Source organism: Rhododendron vialii, chromosome 3a, assembly GCF_030253575.1.
Source record: "Rhododendron vialii isolate Sample 1 chromosome 3a, ASM3025357v1".
Classification (NCBI taxonomy): domain Eukaryota; kingdom Viridiplantae; phylum Streptophyta; class Magnoliopsida; order Ericales; family Ericaceae; genus Rhododendron; species Rhododendron vialii.
This window is the reverse complement of record NC_080559.1, coordinates 31,427,186-31,448,373: the sequence shown is the minus strand read 5'-3', so window position 1 is coordinate 31,448,373 and position 21,188 is coordinate 31,427,186. Positions and strand designations below refer to the sequence as shown.

At 38.4% G+C, this 21,188-nt stretch overlaps 2 protein-coding genes across 6 annotated transcripts; both read right to left on the bottom strand.

Annotated features, from left to right (window-relative positions):
* Positions 1–1,276: 1,276 nt before the first annotated feature.
* LOC131319957 (uncharacterized) lies at positions 1,277–7,779 on the bottom strand. 4 transcript variants are annotated; one of them, XM_058350439.1, is made up of 13 exons: positions 7,450–7,779; positions 6,944–7,016; positions 6,410–6,519; positions 6,194–6,251; positions 5,215–5,295; positions 5,020–5,091; positions 4,685–4,932; positions 4,532–4,603; positions 3,126–3,242; positions 2,957–3,038; positions 2,774–2,820; positions 1,813–1,894; positions 1,277–1,537 (listed from the first exon to the last, which is right to left on the bottom strand). In XM_058350439.1, the coding sequence occupies exons 1-13, from the start codon at positions 7,665–7,667 to the stop codon at positions 1,451–1,453; spliced, it is 1,347 nt and encodes a 448-aa protein (XP_058206422.1). In that variant the 5' UTR covers positions 7,668–7,779; the 3' UTR covers positions 1,277–1,450. The 4 variants fall into 4 exon arrangements, with proteins under 4 accessions (XP_058206422.1, XP_058206423.1, XP_058206424.1 ...); XM_058350440.1 differs by lacking the exon at positions 5,020–5,091; XM_058350441.1 differs by lacking the exon at positions 6,944–7,016 and having other exon boundaries at positions 6,410–6,508.
* A 1,517-nt stretch (positions 7,780–9,296) lies between these two features.
* Positions 9,297–13,520, bottom strand: LOC131319956 (syntaxin-22-like). 2 transcript variants are annotated; one of them, XM_058350437.1, is made up of 7 exons: positions 13,046–13,520; positions 12,205–12,298; positions 11,853–11,992; positions 10,889–10,963; positions 10,190–10,347; positions 9,975–10,075; positions 9,297–9,642 (listed from the first exon to the last, which is right to left on the bottom strand). In XM_058350437.1, exons 1-7 carry the CDS (start codon positions 13,225–13,227, stop codon positions 9,577–9,579), a joined length of 816 nt encoding a protein of 271 aa, XP_058206420.1. In that variant the 5' UTR covers positions 13,228–13,520; the 3' UTR covers positions 9,297–9,576. The 2 variants fall into 2 exon arrangements, with proteins under 2 accessions (XP_058206420.1, XP_058206421.1); XM_058350438.1 differs by having other exon boundaries at positions 10,889–10,960.
* Positions 13,521–21,188: the final 7,668 nt, after the last annotated feature.

Sequence of the window (21,188 nt, the reverse complement as noted above, 5' to 3'; positions counted from 1 at the left end):
GGCCGACACTACAACCCTCCCAACCCTTGTAGCCTAATGGTATTTACTCATCCTTCTTTCGTGCAAGGCTAGGGTCCAGCCCCGTTAGGCCGTTTATAGTTAAAGGCTACGGACAATCTTAGGACTTCTTATGGAGTAACTTACTGTATATCGTTTGGCTAACTTACTAACTCACTATATTAACCTTCGCTGATGTATATCGTTTGGAAAAAAAAAATACAATTCCGAATAACAAACTATTCAAGGCATATGAATCTACATGCATCGAACGGCTCCCGACACAATTGTGTCGGTAGGTGTTTTAAATGCGTGTGAGTAGACTTTCTGTTTTCTTTCTCCCCTCCCTTGGTGCATGGGTTAATTACACTTTTAACCCCTGCAATGTCATCATTTTTTTTATTTGGATATAAACTATTAGTTTGGTCGATTGCGTTCACAGAGTTTCTGATTTCGGTCACAGAAGTCTAATTGAGAAGAAGCTGGCTTGGCCAAAAAATTAAGTACGATTACTGGACTATTCACCCTCCTCAAAAAACAAAATAAGTATAATAGTGTGAACTAAAAAATATATATTGTTAGATTATTGGATTATTTTGCTCCAAACAGCTATAGTGTCAAGTGGTAATTTTAGCCGAATCAAGTTGGATTATTGCCCTTCAAGGCTTCAACAATCTAATAATCCTACTTTTTAGGCCAAAACACCACTATGAAAAAAGAAGCCTAATTGAAATATCGCCCACAAATCATAGGCTCTCTCTCTCTCTCTCTCTCTCTCTCTCTCTCTCTCTGTGCAAGAGGTTAACAATAATAACAAATTGTTACTGAAGTATATCAGAATCATAGGCCGAAGTAAAATTATGAAAAACTAGGCAGATATTATACTCTCCCTCGTCTTTCTATAGGGAAATGATCCTAGCACTACATGTAAAGATTACATGAGAAAAATTTGCTCTTATGTTTAAAAAAGAGTGTGGACATTACCTCGTCGTTGACCCAATCTTTGACAATTAATCTCCTCACACTCGATGCTTTTCGCTTCCAAATGGTACGGAGAGCGATAAGAGTAAGAATGGGAACCTTAGACTCAAACTCAAACATTTCATCACACGAGAGGGCTTCATCCATGATACCAAACTCTCATAAGAGCATCCGGATTGCTATATCCAGCTCTCTTTGGCTGCTGCCAAACATGCCGTTGGTGTAAACGGAATGCACACAGATCCCCTTAACACATCCTAGCAATTCTACCAAAGCCATGAACTAAAAGGAAACTATCTATAAAAACTCTAACTTCTTTTATACCCATCAACATAATATTTACAAGTTGCAACGTAGAAACCACACTTTCGAGAATTCTCCTCCCAACAGACAAGTAAAATTCGAAAAGATGTTATCCTGTGAAGCAGCTAATAGCCAACTCAATTATTCTCTCACGTATGTATTCGGGTGTTTAAAATAGAACAGAGCCTGTCATGAATCGATGGTTCAATACAGCTTCTGCTATTGGCCGATTCCGGAAGTCAGGGTTCAACATAGCCTGCACCAAGAGAAACAACAATTTACCGGCAACATAAAACCACAGTGCCAGCAGTAAAGCAATTTCTCAATGCTATTTTTCTTAAATGTAACACCCCATGTAGACCTGGCTCAATGACTTGTTGGAGCCTAACCACAAGGCCCAAAATGCTTAAGCTCAAGTTCCTAGAGTAGCTTACACGGGTCTTTATACACCCCTGACCTTATCTACAGGAATTGGATATAAAAAAATAAAAAAAAATTAGTTTCCACAAGTGAGGAGATAGAATACTGAACCTGCAGCAACTCCCAACCTGCACCATTTCCAAGATCCAGAAAGTTCACAGCTTCTAGCAAGCGGTCATCAGCTAAACAATACCTACCAAAAGAGAAAGGCAAGTGAACTGATGTCATGCAAGTTCAAGGATACAAACACATTACGACTGCCAGAAAAACCCTGATTCTACAGGTGTAAAACTAGAAATTTGTGTTCTCTGACAGTATAGAATGCTACCAACGCATCTCAAGTCTCAACAAACAAAACCACAACCCATTTGTTCTGGACGTCGAAGTCATTCAAGAATTTTACATCGGTTAATCTATCAAATGATCTTATATGCTTGAAGTTGCTAAGTTTAAGTAATCTCCAAAAAGTTGCAAAGAAGAGCCAAATGGCCTTTTGTTTTTTGATAGTTCAAAATCAGGCACAAATCCGCATGGAACAGCTGCAGGTTAACAGAATGGATTAGGCAATTCAGAAAAAAGATCGCTGCACCAGAGGCTAAAAGACTCGTGTATAGCTTAAATACCAACAATGTGTTCCTGGCAATGTGCGCCAACATTTTCAGCATAGGAAAGCTGACAAAAATAGGTGGCTTACACCTACACTACAATCATTTCCAGAACAAAGCAACAAGACATATGTAAATAGCAATGATGGTTTGTTTCTTCCCAATAGTAACTGCAACAAACTGATAAAAGGCTGTTCATAAAAGCCTGTTCAGTGCAAACCAGTGTCAAGCCCGGAACAGTCGAACGGATAACAATTGAGTAGCCTTCTTACATGGCCTTCTCAATGTATCTGTTGAACATTACAGCTAAGTTCTTAGTTCCTAGATCCAACAATTTTATTTGCTATGTTTTTATGTGAGTGTTAACAGCCTTACATATGTGGAAAATCAATAAAGATACATGATGATATAGCTAATGAGCAGTTGTTTAAATCTTTGAGAATAAGATCAGTCTTCTAAGTCCTTACTCTCTGATAGCTTCAAGATCAAGTTTGAAAGTGCTTTCCAGAAGCCTCTGCAAGTTCAAGGCAGAGAATAATTAGCAGGGAAGAACAGCTGCTTAAATCACCCTCTCCGGAAAAAAAGAACAAGTAAAATAATGAATGACAGGTTAAACAATTTAGCAATCATACTGGACGGTTGTAGCTTACTTGCAATGAAAGGCTATCCATGATTCCTACTTCACAAAACGGAATAAAAGCCAAGTACGCAAAAAGAAGACCGGCCTCGTATCTGTAAACAGAATTAAAAAAAAAAAGACCAGTAATAAAAGCTCATAGATAAAATGAATTATAAGAAGGGGTCAAAAAAGAAATTTACATGTCATCTGCTATTCCAAAGGCTCTTTTTTCCATAGGAGTGAATGCACCAGCTGCAGATGCCCGTCTCCAGAGTCCTTCTGATAATGTTCCTGAACCTTCCTCTAGTTTTGGATACCTAGAAACATCTAATCCTATAAACCACCATTTGGAAGATAATCGTGAATATGAATGACAAAACTCGAATTCATTAATATAAGTTCTACTATTTTCCGTATGTTGTCTCCTCCTATGGTTTTACATTACTGTTCAGTAGCTGATGGTATCAGGGTGGAAAAGAAAACCCCCTGAAAGATGCCGAAATGCAGTCTCCAATCCATATAAGTGTATCATGAGAGAATAGACTAAAGTGGCAGTCTTCATTTATCAGTCAAGTGGTCTAAAAGTTGTAAGGTTCTGAAGAAATGGATCCCGTGTTTTCTCAAGAAGCCACTTGCGTCCCTAAGCATCATCAAAATGAAGGTCGTAGCAAGTTCAGACAAACGACGCACCTTGCAATTAATGGCTTATCAATCTTGGTCATACATTAGTTGCTTTGCAATGGTCACAAGACTCATATCACCTTCAAACTTCATTTCATGGAGTGAGAGAGAGAACAGTATTCAAAATTCCTATGATGCACTACTCAACAAGATTTCCAGAACTTTAGAACATCATCAATAATAGAGTTCTCCGAAGTTGTTTTTGCTATCCACATATGACTTTCCCAATTGGGGCAAATGCCAAAGTCATATGGTTAGGTTGCAGTATTATATGTCCTGTAATAATCATTACAAACTGATAAGCTGTCTCTGATTCCTTCGTAACAAATATTGACAAAAAACAAAACAAACAAAGAAACTGCATGTTCAACATGACTAAAGATTGTTTTTTTTGTTTTTTTTATCAACTTAAGCATGCCAAAACGGTAAAACATGCCCCAAATATGGGTCAACATGAAAGAAAACAAAGCCTAATAGATGATCATACAGTAATCAAATACTCCCTCCGTCCGTATTTATTTGTCCCCTTTTTGACTTTCTTGTGTCCCAAAATGTTTGTCAAAATATAAATTGACCTTGAAATATTCCCTTAATGCCCTCTCTCATATGCATTAGAGAGAGTGCCCTCTCATCAAATACCAAAAAGTGAAGGGTACTTTTGGAAAGTTGAACCTTTTCAAAAGTAATCATTTGGTCTCTATAATAAGTTGGAATTTCAAGATTGGACAAACAAATTGGGACCAAGGGAGTAAGCAATAAATTGCCATGTGCATTCTTGGTTGCCAAGCTAATATCAGATGAAATAGCCCTTCCACGGCCGTTGCACAAAAAATTTGCTCTATGCACAGCTTATTTGATAACTGAAAGAAGCTATTGTCCTGCTGTTATGTAGTTTGTTACCCATAAGTAATACCAATAAGAATACCGTATGTCAACTGAAAAGGCAAGATCCCGAAGCCGTGGAACGAGGTAAGCAGCATCTTTCTCAACCACCGTGCTGCCATTAGAAAATAGCTTTTTATGATGTTCAATGAAGTGGAAAGAGAAATGATGCAATTGCCAACTCCAGAGAGCATACTTGAGAACGACTGAAGAAGGTCCAAGACTTTGGTGCAGTCTTTCACGGTCATGCATGTAGGCTAGGCCGCATAAAGCACCATGAAGCAACTTAATAACAAAATATCTTCTTCGCTTTATAGTTTCCTCTTGCTCGAAAGGATTCCACAACTTTTTTTCTCCCAGAGCACTGTCTTTTGACATTCTTTCACTCGTAACTTTTGCATAGTCTGCAGCACTGTATTTCCCACCATTACGGAAAGCAAGCCACTGCACTTAACAAATTCTATGTAAGTTGTGTCAAGAATTGACCCAGAAATATGGAACATGTGATACAAGGATACTCGTAAGATAGACCTGCTCCCCAGTTTTCGTCTCAAACCCGCCAAGAAGTATTTGGAGGTTCTGAGAGACAGTTTTTGAACTGCTCTGCAAAGAACATATATTATCAAATGTTATCCTGTGATATGCATGAAGAAACAACAATATGTATTAAAAGAAGAAGAAGTTCAAGTGTTTTGGAGATCTTTTATTGGAAGTTTGCTATCTTACTTGAAGAAAAGCATGAGCATTTAATTCATTTGCAGCCATCATGTCAGCCTCAACACCACCAACTTGTTGTCCAGGATAAACCTTCATCATGAACAAAACATTAGCGCAACACAAAAGATAATGTAGGCCTAGCACGATATAAGATAAGACGAGAGAAAATAGCTCAAGGTGGTTTGGACGTGTCTGGTGGAGATCGGTCGATGAGGTAGTTAGGAGGAGCGATATTACAATAGAGGGTAGCACTAAGGGGAGGGGTAGACCAAAATTGACTTTAGAGGCAGTAGTTCAAAAGGATCTAGGTTTTCTAGATATCATGGAACACAATGCCCTCAACAGAGTTTAATGGAGAAAACAGATTCATACAGCCAACCCCATTTGATTAGGACTAAGGCTTTGTTTATTTTGGTTAATCTAGATTTCAATTTGGTTTCACAAAATCATGACACCTAGATATCCTAATTTTGAATAACAAACAGCTACAAAAGAAGTACTTTAGCAATTCAAGGCATATAAAACAAATATCAAACATGAAATTTTGTACCGTGAAATGTACTAAGCCCTTTTATAAATTGAGGAAATCGGAGAAAAAACGAAAGCTTTGATTTAGTTAGCGAAAGAGGCCTAGTAATTGAGAACAAGCCACCTTCATGCATGACCGTGAAGTAAAACTACATTCATCAAAGAAAAGCACTAGTATATGTTAACCCGAAAGGGTTGGCCTAGTGGTCAAGACTTGGGACTTAGGGGTTTACTCCCTCCTAAGGTCTCGGGTTCAAAACCTCTAAGGTGCTATCAAATTCCTTAGGGCCCATCCATACAGATCATTTGCTCCAGCTTCAAGCAGGGCCCCGCTAGTGGACTCAGGATTAGTTGAAGTGCGTGTAAGTTGGCTCGGACACCTAGTTATCAAAAAAAGAACTATATGCTATGCTTGTAAAATGTTGAATAGAAAAAAGGCAAAGGCAGTGAGGATAACCACCTTAAAAATAACAGGAGTCCCTCTAAGTGGACCCTGAGTTATTCTTCCTTCATAAAGCCTGCAAATAAACTGCCATGGATAGTATCAACAGCAAGAGCAATGACGGACCAACAATAATTATTGGTGCATTATAGGAAGACTATAGTCATCTTCTTATTTCTTAACTTAGTTTCTTCAGCAAGTGCATGTAAACATAGTTATAGCCATATAATGCACCTAATTTTCACACTGCCTTCTCCCACATCTTGAACTCTTAAGCGCCCCATGTCTTCTGATGAATATTCAACGTCCAACCCGAATTGTGGTCCTGAGTAACTGCAATACAACTTTTATCTATCAAGTATCAGATAAATCAACTTAAGACAAAAGTCCCTAAGAAAGGATGAACAAAAGATTCAATAGACTCAAACACTGTGCTACCCTCTGCTTCTTGGAAGTTTTCCATGCCAACCTTGACACTCATTTTGGAAAAATGCTCCTATGTCCTTAACTATATAGACAAAATTAAAAAGAACAATCTTCCAAAAACGTCACCAGCATGCAGATGGTTCCTTTACCAGCAATGGGAAAGGAATGTGGTACATGCCCGAGATTATGGTACGTTTGGGGGTAAGCTTCTCTTGACTCCAATGAAACACATTTCTCTATAATAATGCAAATTTGTACAGGCATACCTACACCAGAAAGATTGTCCCATCTGCAAAATGGAAGCTTTAAAATAATGCATTTCTGTCTGAAAAAAATTCAAACCTCGGGGTTCACAAATATGTACATCATCAACAACCCTCTACACCAGTGGCGGATACAAGGGGGTGCCCGGACCCTGCACAACTCCAAATATTTGCGTATATTATATTAGTTTTCCAAGTTAATTTAGAAAATTTTCTATGAATTGGCCCCTGCAAGTTCCTTGGTTGAAATTTTTGTATCAATCATTTTTAGGTTACATGTATAAACTTAAATAGCGTCTGCGCACAAACATACTATCTCGCCTCTTCCTTGGACCTAATAAGTAGCAACATATTGTAGTCAAATCCAGTGTATTTTCTGTTACGAATAGAAAATACATGTGATGTGGGCCCCTGGTAGTCACGAATTCTGCGTCCACCACTGATCTCTACAAGATCAACAAAATCGCCCAAATAACTTTCATGCTCGTATTAAGCCAAAACCATCTGGGAGAAATTTCTTAGGGCAAACTGAGGGCAAAATAAGACGAATGAGAAGCAGGAGTAGTTGGGAACGAAATCGAACACCTGGTGACGTTCATGAAGCCGTAGCTACCGACAAGCCTTCCGACTTCGAACGACTCGGGATTCGTAATCAGACTCGCTTTATAGCATCGAAACGTTCGCGTCGTCGTCGTCTTCTCTATATTCAAATTGAAGCGTCCGAAGAGCCTCGGAGATTTGTAGCGTGAAGAGAGGGAAAGCGCGCCGGACGCAGAGAAGCAGTCGGGTGCAGTTAGCATCATCGTCGTCGTCCTCGTAGTCTCTCTCTCTCTCTCTCTCACGTTGCAGTGGCGCGAAGGGAGGATAAAATACGAAAGGATAGAGTTCGTCGGGTAAGCCTGTGTGTGATCCCATTGTGGGTACATCTATGATTAAAAGGCTCGTTAATTAAAGTGTCCGATATCTCCGTCTCGAAAATCTCTATGATTTTGTGTTGAAGTATTTTTTGGGCTGTTGTGATTTTTTTATGTTTTAAATTTAACGGTCGAAAAATCTTTTGTCATAAGCTTTTTCTGAAAATTCTGCCTTGTTAATCAAAGCTACATAAGTTGGAAAATTCCACCATTGAAACAATTCAACGGTTAGAAATAATTTGAGAAGAGCATAGATAAGTATATTTGGATCACAAAACTAGCAATTACTATAAGCTTACTATAAAACTAAGGAATTGATTTTGTCACTTTCTTTGTTTTAACGCCGTTCCCCTTCTTTCACTAAACAAATCACTTAATAAAGACACAAAAATGAGTGCCGTTAGAGAAAATGATAGTGGCAAAATCAATCCCTTAAAATTATTACTAATACCTATAAACTCAGCTATATCGTGGAAAACTCACTCAAGGGGCCCAATATATGGACAGATGATAAGAGTGTTAGTGTCTTTTTTTCTTTTTGTAACTCATGATCTTTCGGTTAACTTATGCGCACCTCATATTTCATTGTTTATTAACACGAGATTATTTAAAGTCAACTTACGCACACCTCCCTTTTCACCGTTCACTTACGGGGCTTATTTAAAGCAAATACATCTGCATGAATCGGTTGAAAGAGTCAATTTGCACATAACATTCATAAGGAGCAACTGGGAGGTTTTGGGAGTGTTGTGCCTTTGGACGCACGTCCCTTGTGTCCGGTGAATTTTAAGGGTGCAAGTGACAACCTTCCATGAAGCTCCGCTCGTTATTAGCTCCTTAAAATTGAATTGATTAATAAACGAGCCGAACTCAGGTCTTGGCATTTGCATTCGTGAAAAAGAATGTGCTATTTGCTTAGCTTGCTAGGGCGACTCGAGCTCAATTTGTAATTAAGCTCGAGTTTCGAACAAGAGCTTGCAAAAAACTTTACATGCGAATATGAGCACTCTATAACTTGGCTCGGCTCATTAACAATCCCACATGCAACTAGAAAATTTCGGTAGAACAATAGGGACAATTCTGAAATTATTGAACAAGGCAAACAGCAGCAAGACGCCTCAGTCGTTCAATCAAGCTTCTCTTTCCATGGATGTGGGCTATAACTTTGGACTGTTACCGCTTCCTCGGCATTCCAAGTACTTGCCTTGAAGCCTGAGGTGGCGAGTTCTCGACACCCAATTCACATCCTGCATCTTTTACTTCCGCTAATGGCCCCTTTGGTAACCATTGCTTACAAGATTATCCTGCCTATTCTACAAACTGGAAGAACTTTGCATAATATGCAAATAAGTAATTGGTTACCAAACGGTCCAAACTCGCCCTAGGACAAAAGTTTATCATGATGTCCAGGAAATAGGTATCTCAAGATTGATCTAACAAAGCCGATGACACCCAAGATGAAAGAAGAGTAAAAAAGAGTGCAAAGCTATAATGCATGCAAACCATCATGCAATCGAGTAAAGAATAAGAAAGAATTACATATTCATTGAATTCGCATCGGTTGAGAATATGGCAAGGATGTGGTTTACATTATCCGTTTGTAACAAAGCCTCGTAGTAAGAGGTGGGCCGTCCCACATGCGAAAAAGACTGTACATTGGTGATCAACTTCACACGTATTTTAGTAGGTGAGGAATAACCTCAAAATGCTTGGTGGTCGGACGAGATGTGACCAACTCGAGTCAGGTTGCATTTTGGTAGTAGCCTCCCCAAACAAATTGACGGACCAATATTGCTGGTCATGCTACCACAACTATGATCACAATAATCAGAATGATCCCAAAGATCAGTAACAGGAGACAGGTCTGCATGAAAAAGGTTCAAAATGTCAAATATATTTCCCCACTGAAAAAAGGAGAAAAAACGGTTGTCAGATATCCATATTCTACAACTCAATAAACAGTCCCCAACAAATAGCCGCTCAGTAACTTTATAATTATCAATTGTATTTTACAAAAAGGAAGTCTAATATTTTGCCTGCTAGGAATACTATCAGACACGTGTGTGAGCGCGCGAGCATATACATGGATAGGTAGAATAAATGATTAGCAATTGCAGATACCACAATTAGTTGTACAGGTAATTAAAAAGAAGTTACAGATGATGGAGGATTAAGTAGGTAAGTTGGATTTTTTACCAAAGATGAATTGGATCTTTGGATCCGGGATGCTTTTGCCAATTGGGAAGTAGCTTGTGCAATTCCACCATGAGAACTCTCAATGTTCGAGCTAATGTCATCTGAATGAAGAGAAGTTGAGGGTTATTGTATACTACTGGAGAAAACTCACCACGATAAACAAAACGAGGAACTTCACAATATAGAAAGGCATGAAGAAAACAACGAACACTAACCAATCATAACTCCTTGCTCGTGAACCAGCACAGCCAGATCCTTAAAAATATCATTCACCTCACCAATCTGCTGCTGAATTTCTAGTATCCCTTGTTCTCTTTCTTCGATAATGGCTTCATTGAAAACAACCTCATTCTTCAACATGACAACCTCCTGTCTGCAATAGACCATTATTTCAGCAATGAATCCATGCAAATTCGAAGAGCCCCATATTAAGTTACTTCAAATTAGGAGACCTGATATTACTGTAAGGTGGTTTTCCTGCTTACAGTCAAATGAACCAAACTGGCGATAACACTCTATTCAGGACAGCATTACAAGAAATGCAAGGGAAAGACAGAAATAATAACTAAAAAAAACTAATTAGAAAACAAATTACAGCTGCAATTCTTAAGCCGTTTGTTAAACCAAAATGCAAAAAGGGTAGGGCCACGCTCCATATGTTTTCTCATTAAGATAAATGCTGCAAGAGATTAGGAATGAAGGAATGGAACTTATTTCAACTTTCAAGTGCAAGTGATAGGTACATGGTATTACTCAGAACGAGCATTAAAAAAAAGTCAAAATCTTTTCAAGTAGCCCATATAAGAACGCGCGTTCAATAAATAACATCATAATGCACTCAAAACCATACCAGTTTGCCTTGCTACACAACCAGGAACAAGGATTAAAAGTTCAAATACAAACAAGAGGCTTACCTTCTAGATTCTGTGAGAAGAGCGAACTGTTGGCTCTTCGTTGAATCCATCTCCAGTTCAGTGACGTCGCTGCTGCTGCAAAAATTTGATTAAGGACGTTAGAGGAAATATCGAAAGTTAAATCACGCCAAAGATATGTGAGACACCAACCAATCACGTCCAGAAATCCAATCCAAGTTTTACCAAGTACCACAATGAAGCTATCTTCAAAGGTCCTCAAACCAAAGCTGGTCCTTTTTTCCCTTTCTACTTTTCCCTCTAATGGTTATACTGATTGCACTTATTTTTTTCGCAGAGAGAAAGTGGTGTCCTTACCGTGCTATGTGAGAGGAGAGCTTTGGTTAATCTTTTGCACCTCCCAAGTTCTCCCCATTTGATATGTTTGATTAATTATGAACTATTAATCCACGATTTTTATATGGAACTTTTATGTTGCAAACATACTGGGTAGGACAGTTTTTTGGTTTAATATTGACACCTTGCTCATTTTTACGATTTATCGCAAGTCAGATCCAGCTCGATGAACAAAGCAAAGTTCATCACCAATCCACCCACCAGTTTTGAAGATATACAGTTTGGAGGCTGACTGAAAATTCACGAACCTCAGACGGTGTGGGTAATTTTTTTTACCCCCAACCTGTCCAGACAAACCGCTGTTGCACTGCACATCCCCATTTACTGGCCAATGCATCTCACTGAATTCTGACCAAATACATCCAAATAGAGTATTTACCACAGCATATTGACCGATACGCAGATTGATGAGTATAGCTTTGGCAAATCACTTTTGCCAAGAAAACAGTTGATGGGACTGCTAGTATCATGACACTATCATCAATGGTAATAAGTCAAAGCCACAAAGGAAGATGTTTAAATTCCTCACTACGGACCAGTTCAGCTAAGAAACAAAAAATCTTGACACAAGCAAGTAATCAATCATCATCAAGGAGTCTAGCCGAGGTACCTGGACGAAACAACTTCCTTAGGAACGAAAGGAGCATACGCCGTCTCCCTCTCAGCTGCAAGCCGTTGAGCTTTCTGAAATTCTCTCAGAACTGACTGGAAATCTTTTGCGAGCTTAGCATCAGCAATCTTCTTGGTGGCCTGAGGTTGAAAGAATATGTTCAATGTGTAAGTAGATAACCATATCAAACTTACCAAGAAAAGATTGGACAAAGGGAATGGAAATTTTCTAACAAAAAATGATGCGGAACTTGGAAAACAAAGCGTATTTAGCAGAAGTGAAGTGGGGAAGATATCAACAATCTGGACAATGAGAATGACTAACTGAGAATGCCAATTGCATAGGAACTCACGCTGACATCAGTGTGATGATCTGTTTCACTAGCTTGCTTAAGCTTAGCCGACGTCTCTTTCACCAGTTGTCCTATATGTTGCCTGGTCTTATGCCTGCAAATGAATTCAATCGAATGAAAGGACTAGAAAATCAGTAACTAATGGTCAGTCAAGAAACCCATTAATCAAATACCCACGTTATTTGCATTTCACTGTATGATTTTATCTAATTCTATTTGCGCATTCCACAAAGCTGATTTAGGCTTGAAGAATGTGCTGTTGTGCTTATAATGCTAGAGGAATAAAATGCACAACTAATGGTATATTGTGTGATTCTTTAACATCTCGTACTTTGTTGATAATTGGAGAATGATGAAGCTCTAACACTTCATTCCAAACACATGGAGAACTTGAATTGCTATTCATGTAACTCAACAAATACCAAGGTAGAAAATCACTTGATTCCCAATAGACATAATTGGAAGCTTTACAACACGGAGTTGACCCATATATCAAATTGTGCGTTTCTAAATTGTTGGGAGTAACATATACCATATCCCTTTACAATTCCATTGACGCAATAGAACCGTTCTGCTGTAGCGTCTGCAAAGTTGACTAAAACCCATAACATATCTTCTCTAAACCACAACAATCGCAATTTCATCAGTTTCGACCCTCAATTTGGGTCCAAGTATTATTTGTAAAAAGGACACTAGAACTCGGTTGAAGTTGGTGTTTTTCCATATAATTGAAGAACAAACAACACAAATACAAAATAAGGGGCGGGGGGGAGAAAGAAGAAGGGGAGGGAGAGAGAGAGAGAGAGAGAGAGAGAGAGAGAGAGAGAGAGAGATGACCCACAGCTTTTGACGGAGTTCGAAGGTGTCCTTGGGGGTACCGAGGGAATTAACAAGGCGTTGGTAAGAGTTGACGGCGGTGTTGATCTGAAACACGCCGGCGGCCACAGCCTGTGACGGGTCCTGACGGTGTTGCCGTCCATTGAAAGTCAAAGGGCGGCCCGATTCAAGATCTTCAAAGCTCATGCCGTCGCCCTTTCCTTCGACCGTAAGTTGTATTTTGACTCAGTAATTGGGTTTTATACGAGTGAAAAAGGGGAATTGAAGAAGAAGAAGTAGAAGAAGAAGAATGGGGAGAGATTTCGGGGGTTCCGTTGAAGCGAAGGTCTGGCGGAGAAAATATAGGTGGGGAAGGGGAGATAGAGACTAGAGAGAGAGAGAGAGAGTCAGATGACGGGGTCGTGACGGTCGTCTCTCCGTTTGTTTAAGGTAACTTGTACGGTATTAGGAAAGGGGCAGGAAGGTGCTGCGTGATGCGTGCGTGTGTGCGCGGCATCCAACTCCCTGTCCCTATTTAGATTTTATATGTAAGGCCCCGTTTCCATAAAAAAAATCAATAAAAATTAATACAGCACTATCTTCGTCCTAATTTAATTGTCACTTTTGAGAGTTCGTGTCACTTTTTAATTGATTATATCTTATAATTTATAATATTTTAGGTGATTTTAAAAATATCATATTATAGAACAAATTGAGATCTATCAAACAAGATCCATATTGGTTATAAAATTCATTACCAATTTAAAAGTATAACTAGTTTTTTTATCCAATTAGAATAAAACTGGGATAAGTAAATTGGGACAGAGGGAGTAGCATTTTTTTACCATTTTGTTTCTATTAACAAAAATTTTCAGCATTTTATCATATCGTTTCTACTAAAAAAAAAAATTATCAACAAATATTATTTTTGCTACAGTAATTCTACTCACAAACCATCAACAACTTATTCACTAATGAAAACAACTTGACATTTTTTAACAATTTATTCACTACTGAAAACATCTAACAACTTTTCGATCATAAATAAAAATATACAAAATTTTCACTATCAAAAACACCTCTCAATATCAATTCAAGAATGAACAAGTACGGAGCTTGGCATACACCTCTCTTGACCCCACGATTAGGGCTGTAAATGAACTGAGTCATTCGCGAACTGTTCGAGGCTCGGTTCGGTAAGAGCTCGTTTGAGTTCGATTCGTCTGCTAAACGAACTGAACCTGAACCTAAATTCTAGGCTCGTTTCGTAAATGAACCGAACCTGAGCCTAACGGTATTCGGCTCGGTTAGGTTCGCGAACCTATACTTAAATTTAATTAATAATTCAATAGGGGTCTATTTGTAAATGTAAAAAATTTTAATGTTGTATATATAATTCAATACTTATTTTTCTCCCAAATTCTATACGATCAATGAGAGAGTTTAGGTTCGCTTGAGTTTAATGAGTTGAGCCGAATAAAACCTGAGTCTTGACAATCTCAATTCGAGCTTAGATTCGGCTCGACTCGATTCATTTGAGTTTAATGAGCCAAACTCGAGCCAAGATGTTCAAGTTCGAATCGAACCCGAGCCGAATCCGAGCCGAACTCGAGCCAGACTAGTATCTTAACGAACCCAACCGAGCCGAACCCGAGCCTTGAAAAATTTTAACGAGCCGAACTCGAGTCGAGTTGTTCAGGCTCGAATCGAATCCGAGCCGAATCCGAGCCGAACTCATATCTTAACGAACCCGAGCCGAACTTAACACGGTTCGGCTCGATTCGGTTCGTTTACAGCCCTACCCACGATAGCTCGTGCTGTGCCCGGGCAGCTATACGTGATCTTCCAAGACTAACTCGATGCCTCGGCCCGCTCGAGAAGTTTCGGGACAATCGACTCATTTGGTCGCCAATGGGCGTTGATTGTCAGGAGGCTTTACCCGGCTGGGCCCTTCAGACAGTCCAAATGAATGACCACTGTCCGGCCCACTACAATGCAAGTTCATAGGAGAATAATAACAAAATGAATGACCACTGCAATCACCTACAGACCTACTTCACCTCTCCGCCCGTCGACACTCATCTCCAATCAGATCCACTCTCTACCACCTCTGCTGCCTCCTTCCTGTCACCTCCACCGTTCCTCCGCTTTTACCCTCTCCCCTAGTTCGTTTTTGGACTAGATCTAACAATGAAGTGAAGCTAAGGTGGCTCAGCTCCCTCCGACTAATAAGTCTCTAGCCTGGCGGCATCACCAAGATCAAAGGTTTCTTTTTTTCTTTTTTCTTTGTTTTTTGGTCTAGTTTTTTTGGTTTTGTTTCATCCAGCTGTTTAGGCTGGTTTCTGTTTGGATGTTTAGGCCGATTTCTGTCTGGATGTTGGGTTCGGTTTCTGTCCTGGCGGGTTTCCCTCTCGGGGTTTTGTTCTGGTCTGGTTTCTCCAGATCTAATACCTAATTTCCATCGGGTTTTATGCTATCTTTGATATGGAGCTTCGTCATCCCGAGGCGTCTAGTGTCTAGGTACTAGCTCCACTTAAACCGATCCTTTTTTATTACGGCATGAAATAAGCGATGGCTTTTGCTTAGGCGCAAGACATCAGCTTCATCTCTTTTCGTTAGTTTTACGGCTTGGCTATGTTTTCTATATCTCTATATTCGGATTGAAATCTGTAATTGTCGTATGGTCTGATTTGTATTCGATGCTAATTTGTAGATGTCATATGACTTGTTTAAATGAATATGTTTCTTCCGTTGAAAAAAAAAAAAACCAGATAAAGATACTTAAGAAAATACAGATACACCGAAAAAATGAAAAACAATCACTACCTTAGTGAAAAGTTGTGGCCTTGTAACGCATGGGATTCACAAACTTCAACTTCTTCTGAGATAAGAAACACTTTACTGAAAAATTTCACGTCTAAGAGAACACATACAAGAGAAAATTTAATTTTTCTTTACTTCACATAATTTCACTTTTCTTAGAAAATCTAATTTTCACGCAACATTCTCGACAATTGAACGGATCACTTATTACTTTCTTGGTTGTGCATCTTTCATATCCTTTTTCTAAATGTAATTATTTCATACTCCCAGGGCACCACGTGGCAGTATTTCAGGTTCTTCTCTACCACACAAATGTTTGGGCTCTATGTATTTTTGTGAAAAAACCACACAAATTTGTGGCGAATAAATAGCTTGAAGAACCATGTGGCGGTACTTTACGGGCATTGAATAATTTTTTTTGGAATACTGATCGTGTCGTTTCCGTATCAAAAATAATTAATAAAACAGAATAATTACTACTATCTAAAAGATAGCGGTAAGTATTCTGAGTTTTGTCCTCAGGGATTACGAAAGCTAAATTGTAGTTGTTCTAATTAATTTCTAACTTAATTCAGAAAAAGGATTTGATTGTTGGATTTCAAAAATATTGAAAGCTAAATTAAATTAAAGCAATTAAGAAATAACGAAAGTTGATGAGAGAAAAGATCTAGGGTTTCGAATCCACTCGACCCGTTGTAACAATCTCTATACGATAATAAAGGTCTATTATTCGAATCAATTCAGATATCGTTAGGGTTTGCGGGCCCTCACGGTATCGCCAAAAGATTTCTATGAATCACCGAATAGCATGGGGTATCGCCGCCTAGCACGAACCGTCTTACTAGTACGATCCGTCTCTATGGCACGGATCGTCTAATAGCACGACGCGTCTTACGGAGCATAACCCATCTTACCAAGCTATCACAGAATAATTAAGAACTGTTGTATGAACGTGTATAAAAATCTAGAAAATTATACACGAGATTTGATAGAGAAAATTAATACCACAAATAAATCCTCAAGTCATACAATCACGATTCGAATAATAAAACATTAAATCAAAATATAAACATCGTTACTCAAAGTTCGAGCTTCATCTATGCCTTAGAAACGAGTTTAGCCAGACATCGGAAGAGAAATCATCGCACTGATCTTCTGTCCAGCCGTGATCGAAAAAGAATGACTATGCAGGGAACAGGGCTCTCGGTTTTCGGCCGTGTTTCTCTTCCTTTCCATCTCCTCTAATAACCCTTGTAGCCCGACTTGTAATCTCCCTTTTTATATGTACTGCTGCCGTCCCCTTTATTTTGACTTCAAAAAGCCCTAATAAGATGAAGTATATTAAAACATCATGGGCCCATCCTTAGTCAAAGCAGTGCAAGTCCAATTTCTCATTTGAAAGTCCAATTCCTTGGCCCATTAACTTCGGTTAAGTCCAGTGCTATTCCTGACTTATTATTGCGATTCGGACCTTTGGACATCGTTTAATACTTTAACTTTGCACTTTTTGTATCAAATCCTCCAAATACCTACAACAAAAACAAAAGCATAAATCTCTAAGTAATAACATATAAATAAACTTAGCAAGGATAATTTAGAGGGCGCGCATATGAACATTTACGCGTCTATCACACCCCCCAACTTACACTTTGCTAGTCCCGAGTAAAGAAAACAAAATGCAACTACAGAAAACAAATTAAGACTGATAGATCTTTTAAACCCCCAAGCGGCCCCGGTAGGACGAGTGAAGTCTCGTGAGGGTTTTCAGCAGTGATTACCCACAAAACATAGGGAACCCTTTCACATGGAATCCAAAATTTGTCATACAACTTATTGGTTCATCAAGCAAAGAATATGCAACTACCAGAATGATATAAGAAGGCGCAAATAGTTCCAAACGCTATCAAGTCAAGAAATAAACCATGGCACCTAGGCTTAGCGTGTGTAATATGGGCCTCAACCAGAAGTATGCAATGACTAACCGCTCTCTCCGGACCGAGTCTCGACTTCAATTCTCACCATGTCATGCACTCACAAAGAAAAACACTCGAAACAAGGTGCATAGTATGAACTCTCAAGTGTGCGGATAGAAGTAATATAAATGAAAGCAAAGCACTTGCACACCATGACACGAAAAGAACGCTTTATATGGTGGACACACTGTCTCATGAATGGAACACCAAGCATTGGAACTCTCTCTCACATCCATCAATCCACTTCCCATCACCCCAAAGATCAAATAGGATTTTAATTTTGGTTCTAATGTGGGGTAAGGAAAAATATTTCAAGGTTAGGGTAAAACCTCACGTGTCTTTCTATCCTTTCAACATTTTCCAATCATAAAGCATGATTCCTCCTTTTCAAACATATTGGTGCCCCTTTCTTTCTTTCTTTTTTCTTTTTTTTTTCTTTTGTGTTGTTTTTTTCTTTTCTTTTTTTGATTAAGGGGTATCACCAATTCATACACAAAATTTCTCAATCTATCCAAAAATTACACCTTTATATTTTGCCTTTCTCCAAACACAGTATGAAAGGTGGAACTAACCAAGAAAATGCTAAGTATACAAGGCTCAAAGTGGCTCGTAAGGGATAAATGTGAACACAAAGGAATGAACCGGCTCAAGCATCAAGAAATTGCCTATAATCATCTCCCAGGGATGTAACATCCATGTGACTAACCAAAATCGAGAGATATTTTCAATAAATTCCAATGCTTAGCAATCAAGAAAAATGAGACCTCAATAAGTGACTTTTTCCATGACAAACTAAGAGTTTACTTGACACCACTCCAACAAAAAGATAAGGCACGAAAGCTCACTAGGGCATAAGTCTCCACTAATCTAGCCATCAAGAACAGTCAATTCACAACTCTCTAGTGATCAAAGCCCAAGTATACGTGAAGTGCAAGAGTGCCAAACCAAAGTGCCATAATCAACTTCTTAAGACAAGCTAGGAAGTAGAACTACCATGCCAAAAACAGATATCATTACGGTAGGCAACACACCTCAACTCAGTTTTTCAACAAATAATCACAACTGGTTCAAACTGCATGCAAAAGGGTCCCACTATTTTTTAATTTTTCAAATTTTTTAATTTTTTAAGATTTTTAAAATATGAAGTAGTCCCTCCCCCCAACTTGAACTATTCAATGTCCGCATTAAAAACATAAAAATAAAAAGAGAGGACATAAATGTAAAAGAGAGGAAAGATATCACCTTGAAGGAAAAACTACACAGGATGTAATATGAGAGGGGAGGAGACCCCCCAACTTGAATGGAAGCAACCTGCAATGTTAGTCCTCATAACACAAAAATAAATAAATAAATAAATAACAAAAGTAACTAACTTAAGAAAGAAAGAGGAAAAAAGAAAAAGAAAGAAAGAAGAACTATACAAAAAGGTAATGACAGGCACTCCCAACACTTGAAATCCAATCAGTCATCACGCTACGAAGAGCAACCAAAATGAACATCCCACCCCACTTCAAGCTCTCCGATAAAAATTGTATGCGACCATGCCACAAAATTAAATACTTAGAATATCGCAATTGCCGTAGCCGCTTTTGAATTTGAAATTCCACAAAATCCGCATTCTGTACCAAATTGACTTTCGAGTTGTTGATGAATTTCAAAAAAAATGAATGGTAAACCACAATAAAATTATCAACACCAAGAAAATCAATTGGTTCTAACTCGACAATCTCTTCTAATGGTGGATGTCCAAAAGGAGTGTTGGTATCATCTAAAACTGAAGGCATTTGATTAGCATGTTCAAGTGGAATTTGGCCAATTTTTGACAATGGCTCCTCAAGAGTTTTCATATCAATAGTCATCTCAGGTAAACAAGTAAAATTCTCAGGAGGAAAACATTGGACATTAAGCTCATCACTCAATTCAAACTCCGTGATTTTTTCCAATTCCTAATCAACAGCCCGTTCACTAACAATGAGTGGCTCTATTTGCTCTTCTACCTGAGCCTGAGAATTCGCATCTTCATAGTTCATGTTGCAAACCCAAAATTTAGAATTTTCAGCAAATCGATCATAAAAATCCCAACCCTTTTCATCAGCTTTATCCAAAAATTCACCATGACATATCATGTCTACCAACTGACGCGTTTTACCATTTAACCCATCATAAAAGAAATCTATAATGCGCCAAAGTGCAAAACCATAATCTGGAAAAGAGAGTAGCAAATCTTTATACCGTTCCCAACAATGAAAATAAGACTCATCTTCGATTTGAGCAATGTTTACGATTTCTTGTTTCCGAAGAACAATCTGATATGCGGGGGAAAACTCTTCCAAAAATAAATTTTGCACCTCTTGCCATGTTGAGTAAGAATTTAAAAGGAAAAACCAACTCGTAGCCTTGTACCGCAATGATTGCTCAAAATATTTTAGTTTCACTGTTTCACTATGTAGGTCAAATAAAGTGGCACAAATCTCCTCAAATTTCTGGACATGTGAGTATGGATTATCAGAGGGATAACCATAAAAATTGGGAAGCAATTTTATTACCTCAGGACTCAACTCAACTTTCAAAGAGTAGTCTTCAAAGTAAGCCATTTTGTGTTTTTTTTTTTTTTTTGAAATAAAACTTACTGCAAGCTACACTACTAAATCAAGTGAACAAAAATACAAATACAAATAAAAACAAGAATAAAATAGAAACTCACAGTGTCACTAGCATAAATTTAGCTACCGCACCGGACTTCCTCTAACGCCAAACAACTATTGGCTTCAAATTTATCTCGAGTAAAATCAAGAGACTTGCACTACAAAAATAACTAATACAAAAACAAGAGAAATAATGATAGAAAAAAAAAATCTAAGCTACGAACTAAAATAAAAATTAATCGAAACAACACAACCGTGCTTGTAATCCCCGGCAACAGCGCCAAAATTTGATCGTGTCGTTTCCGTATCAAAAATAATTAATAAAACAGAATAATTACTACTATCTAAAAGATAGCGGTAAGTATTCTGAGTTTTGTCCTCAGGGATTACGAAAGCTAAATTGTAGTTGTTCTAATTAATTTCTAACTTAATTCAGAAAAAGGATTTGATTGTTAGATTTCAAAAATATTGAAAGCTAAATTAAATTAAAGCAATTAAGAAATAACGAAAGTTGATGAGAGAAAAGATCTAGGGTTTCGAATCCACTCGACCCGTTGTAACAATCTCTATACGATGATAAAGGTCTATTATTCGAATCAATTCAGATATCGTTAGGGTTTGCGGGCCCTCACGGTATCGCCAAAAGATTTCTATGAATCACCGAATAGCATGGGGTATCGCCGCCTAGCACGAACCGTCTTACTAGTACGATCCGTCTCTATGGCAC

Excerpts from the sequence above, each read along its gene's own strand:
- LOC131319957 (XM_058350439.1), bottom strand. The coding sequence starts at position 7,667 with ATGATGCTAACTGCACCCGACTGCTTCTCTGCGTCCGGCGCGCTTTCC. Across the intron at positions 4,604-4,684 it reads CCTTCTTCAGTCGTTCTCAA|CACGGTGGTTGAGAAAGATG; the intron begins GTATGCTCTCTG and ends TTCTAATGGCAG. Across the intron at positions 2,821-2,956 it reads TGGATAGCCTTTCATTGCAA|AGGCTTCTGGAAAGCACTTT; the intron begins GTAAGCTACAAC and ends TTGAACTTGCAG.
- LOC131319956 (XM_058350437.1), bottom strand. The coding sequence starts at position 13,227 with ATGAGCTTTGAAGATCTTGAATCGGGCCGCCCTTTGACTTTCAATGGA. Across the intron at positions 11,993-12,204 it reads ATCATCACACTGATGTCAGC|GCCACCAAGAAGATTGCTGA; the intron begins GTGAGTTCCTAT and ends TTTCAACCTCAG. Across the intron at positions 10,076-10,189 it reads CGAGCAAGGAGTTATGATTG|ATGACATTAGCTCGAACATT; the intron begins GTTAGTGTTCGT and ends CTCTTCATTCAG.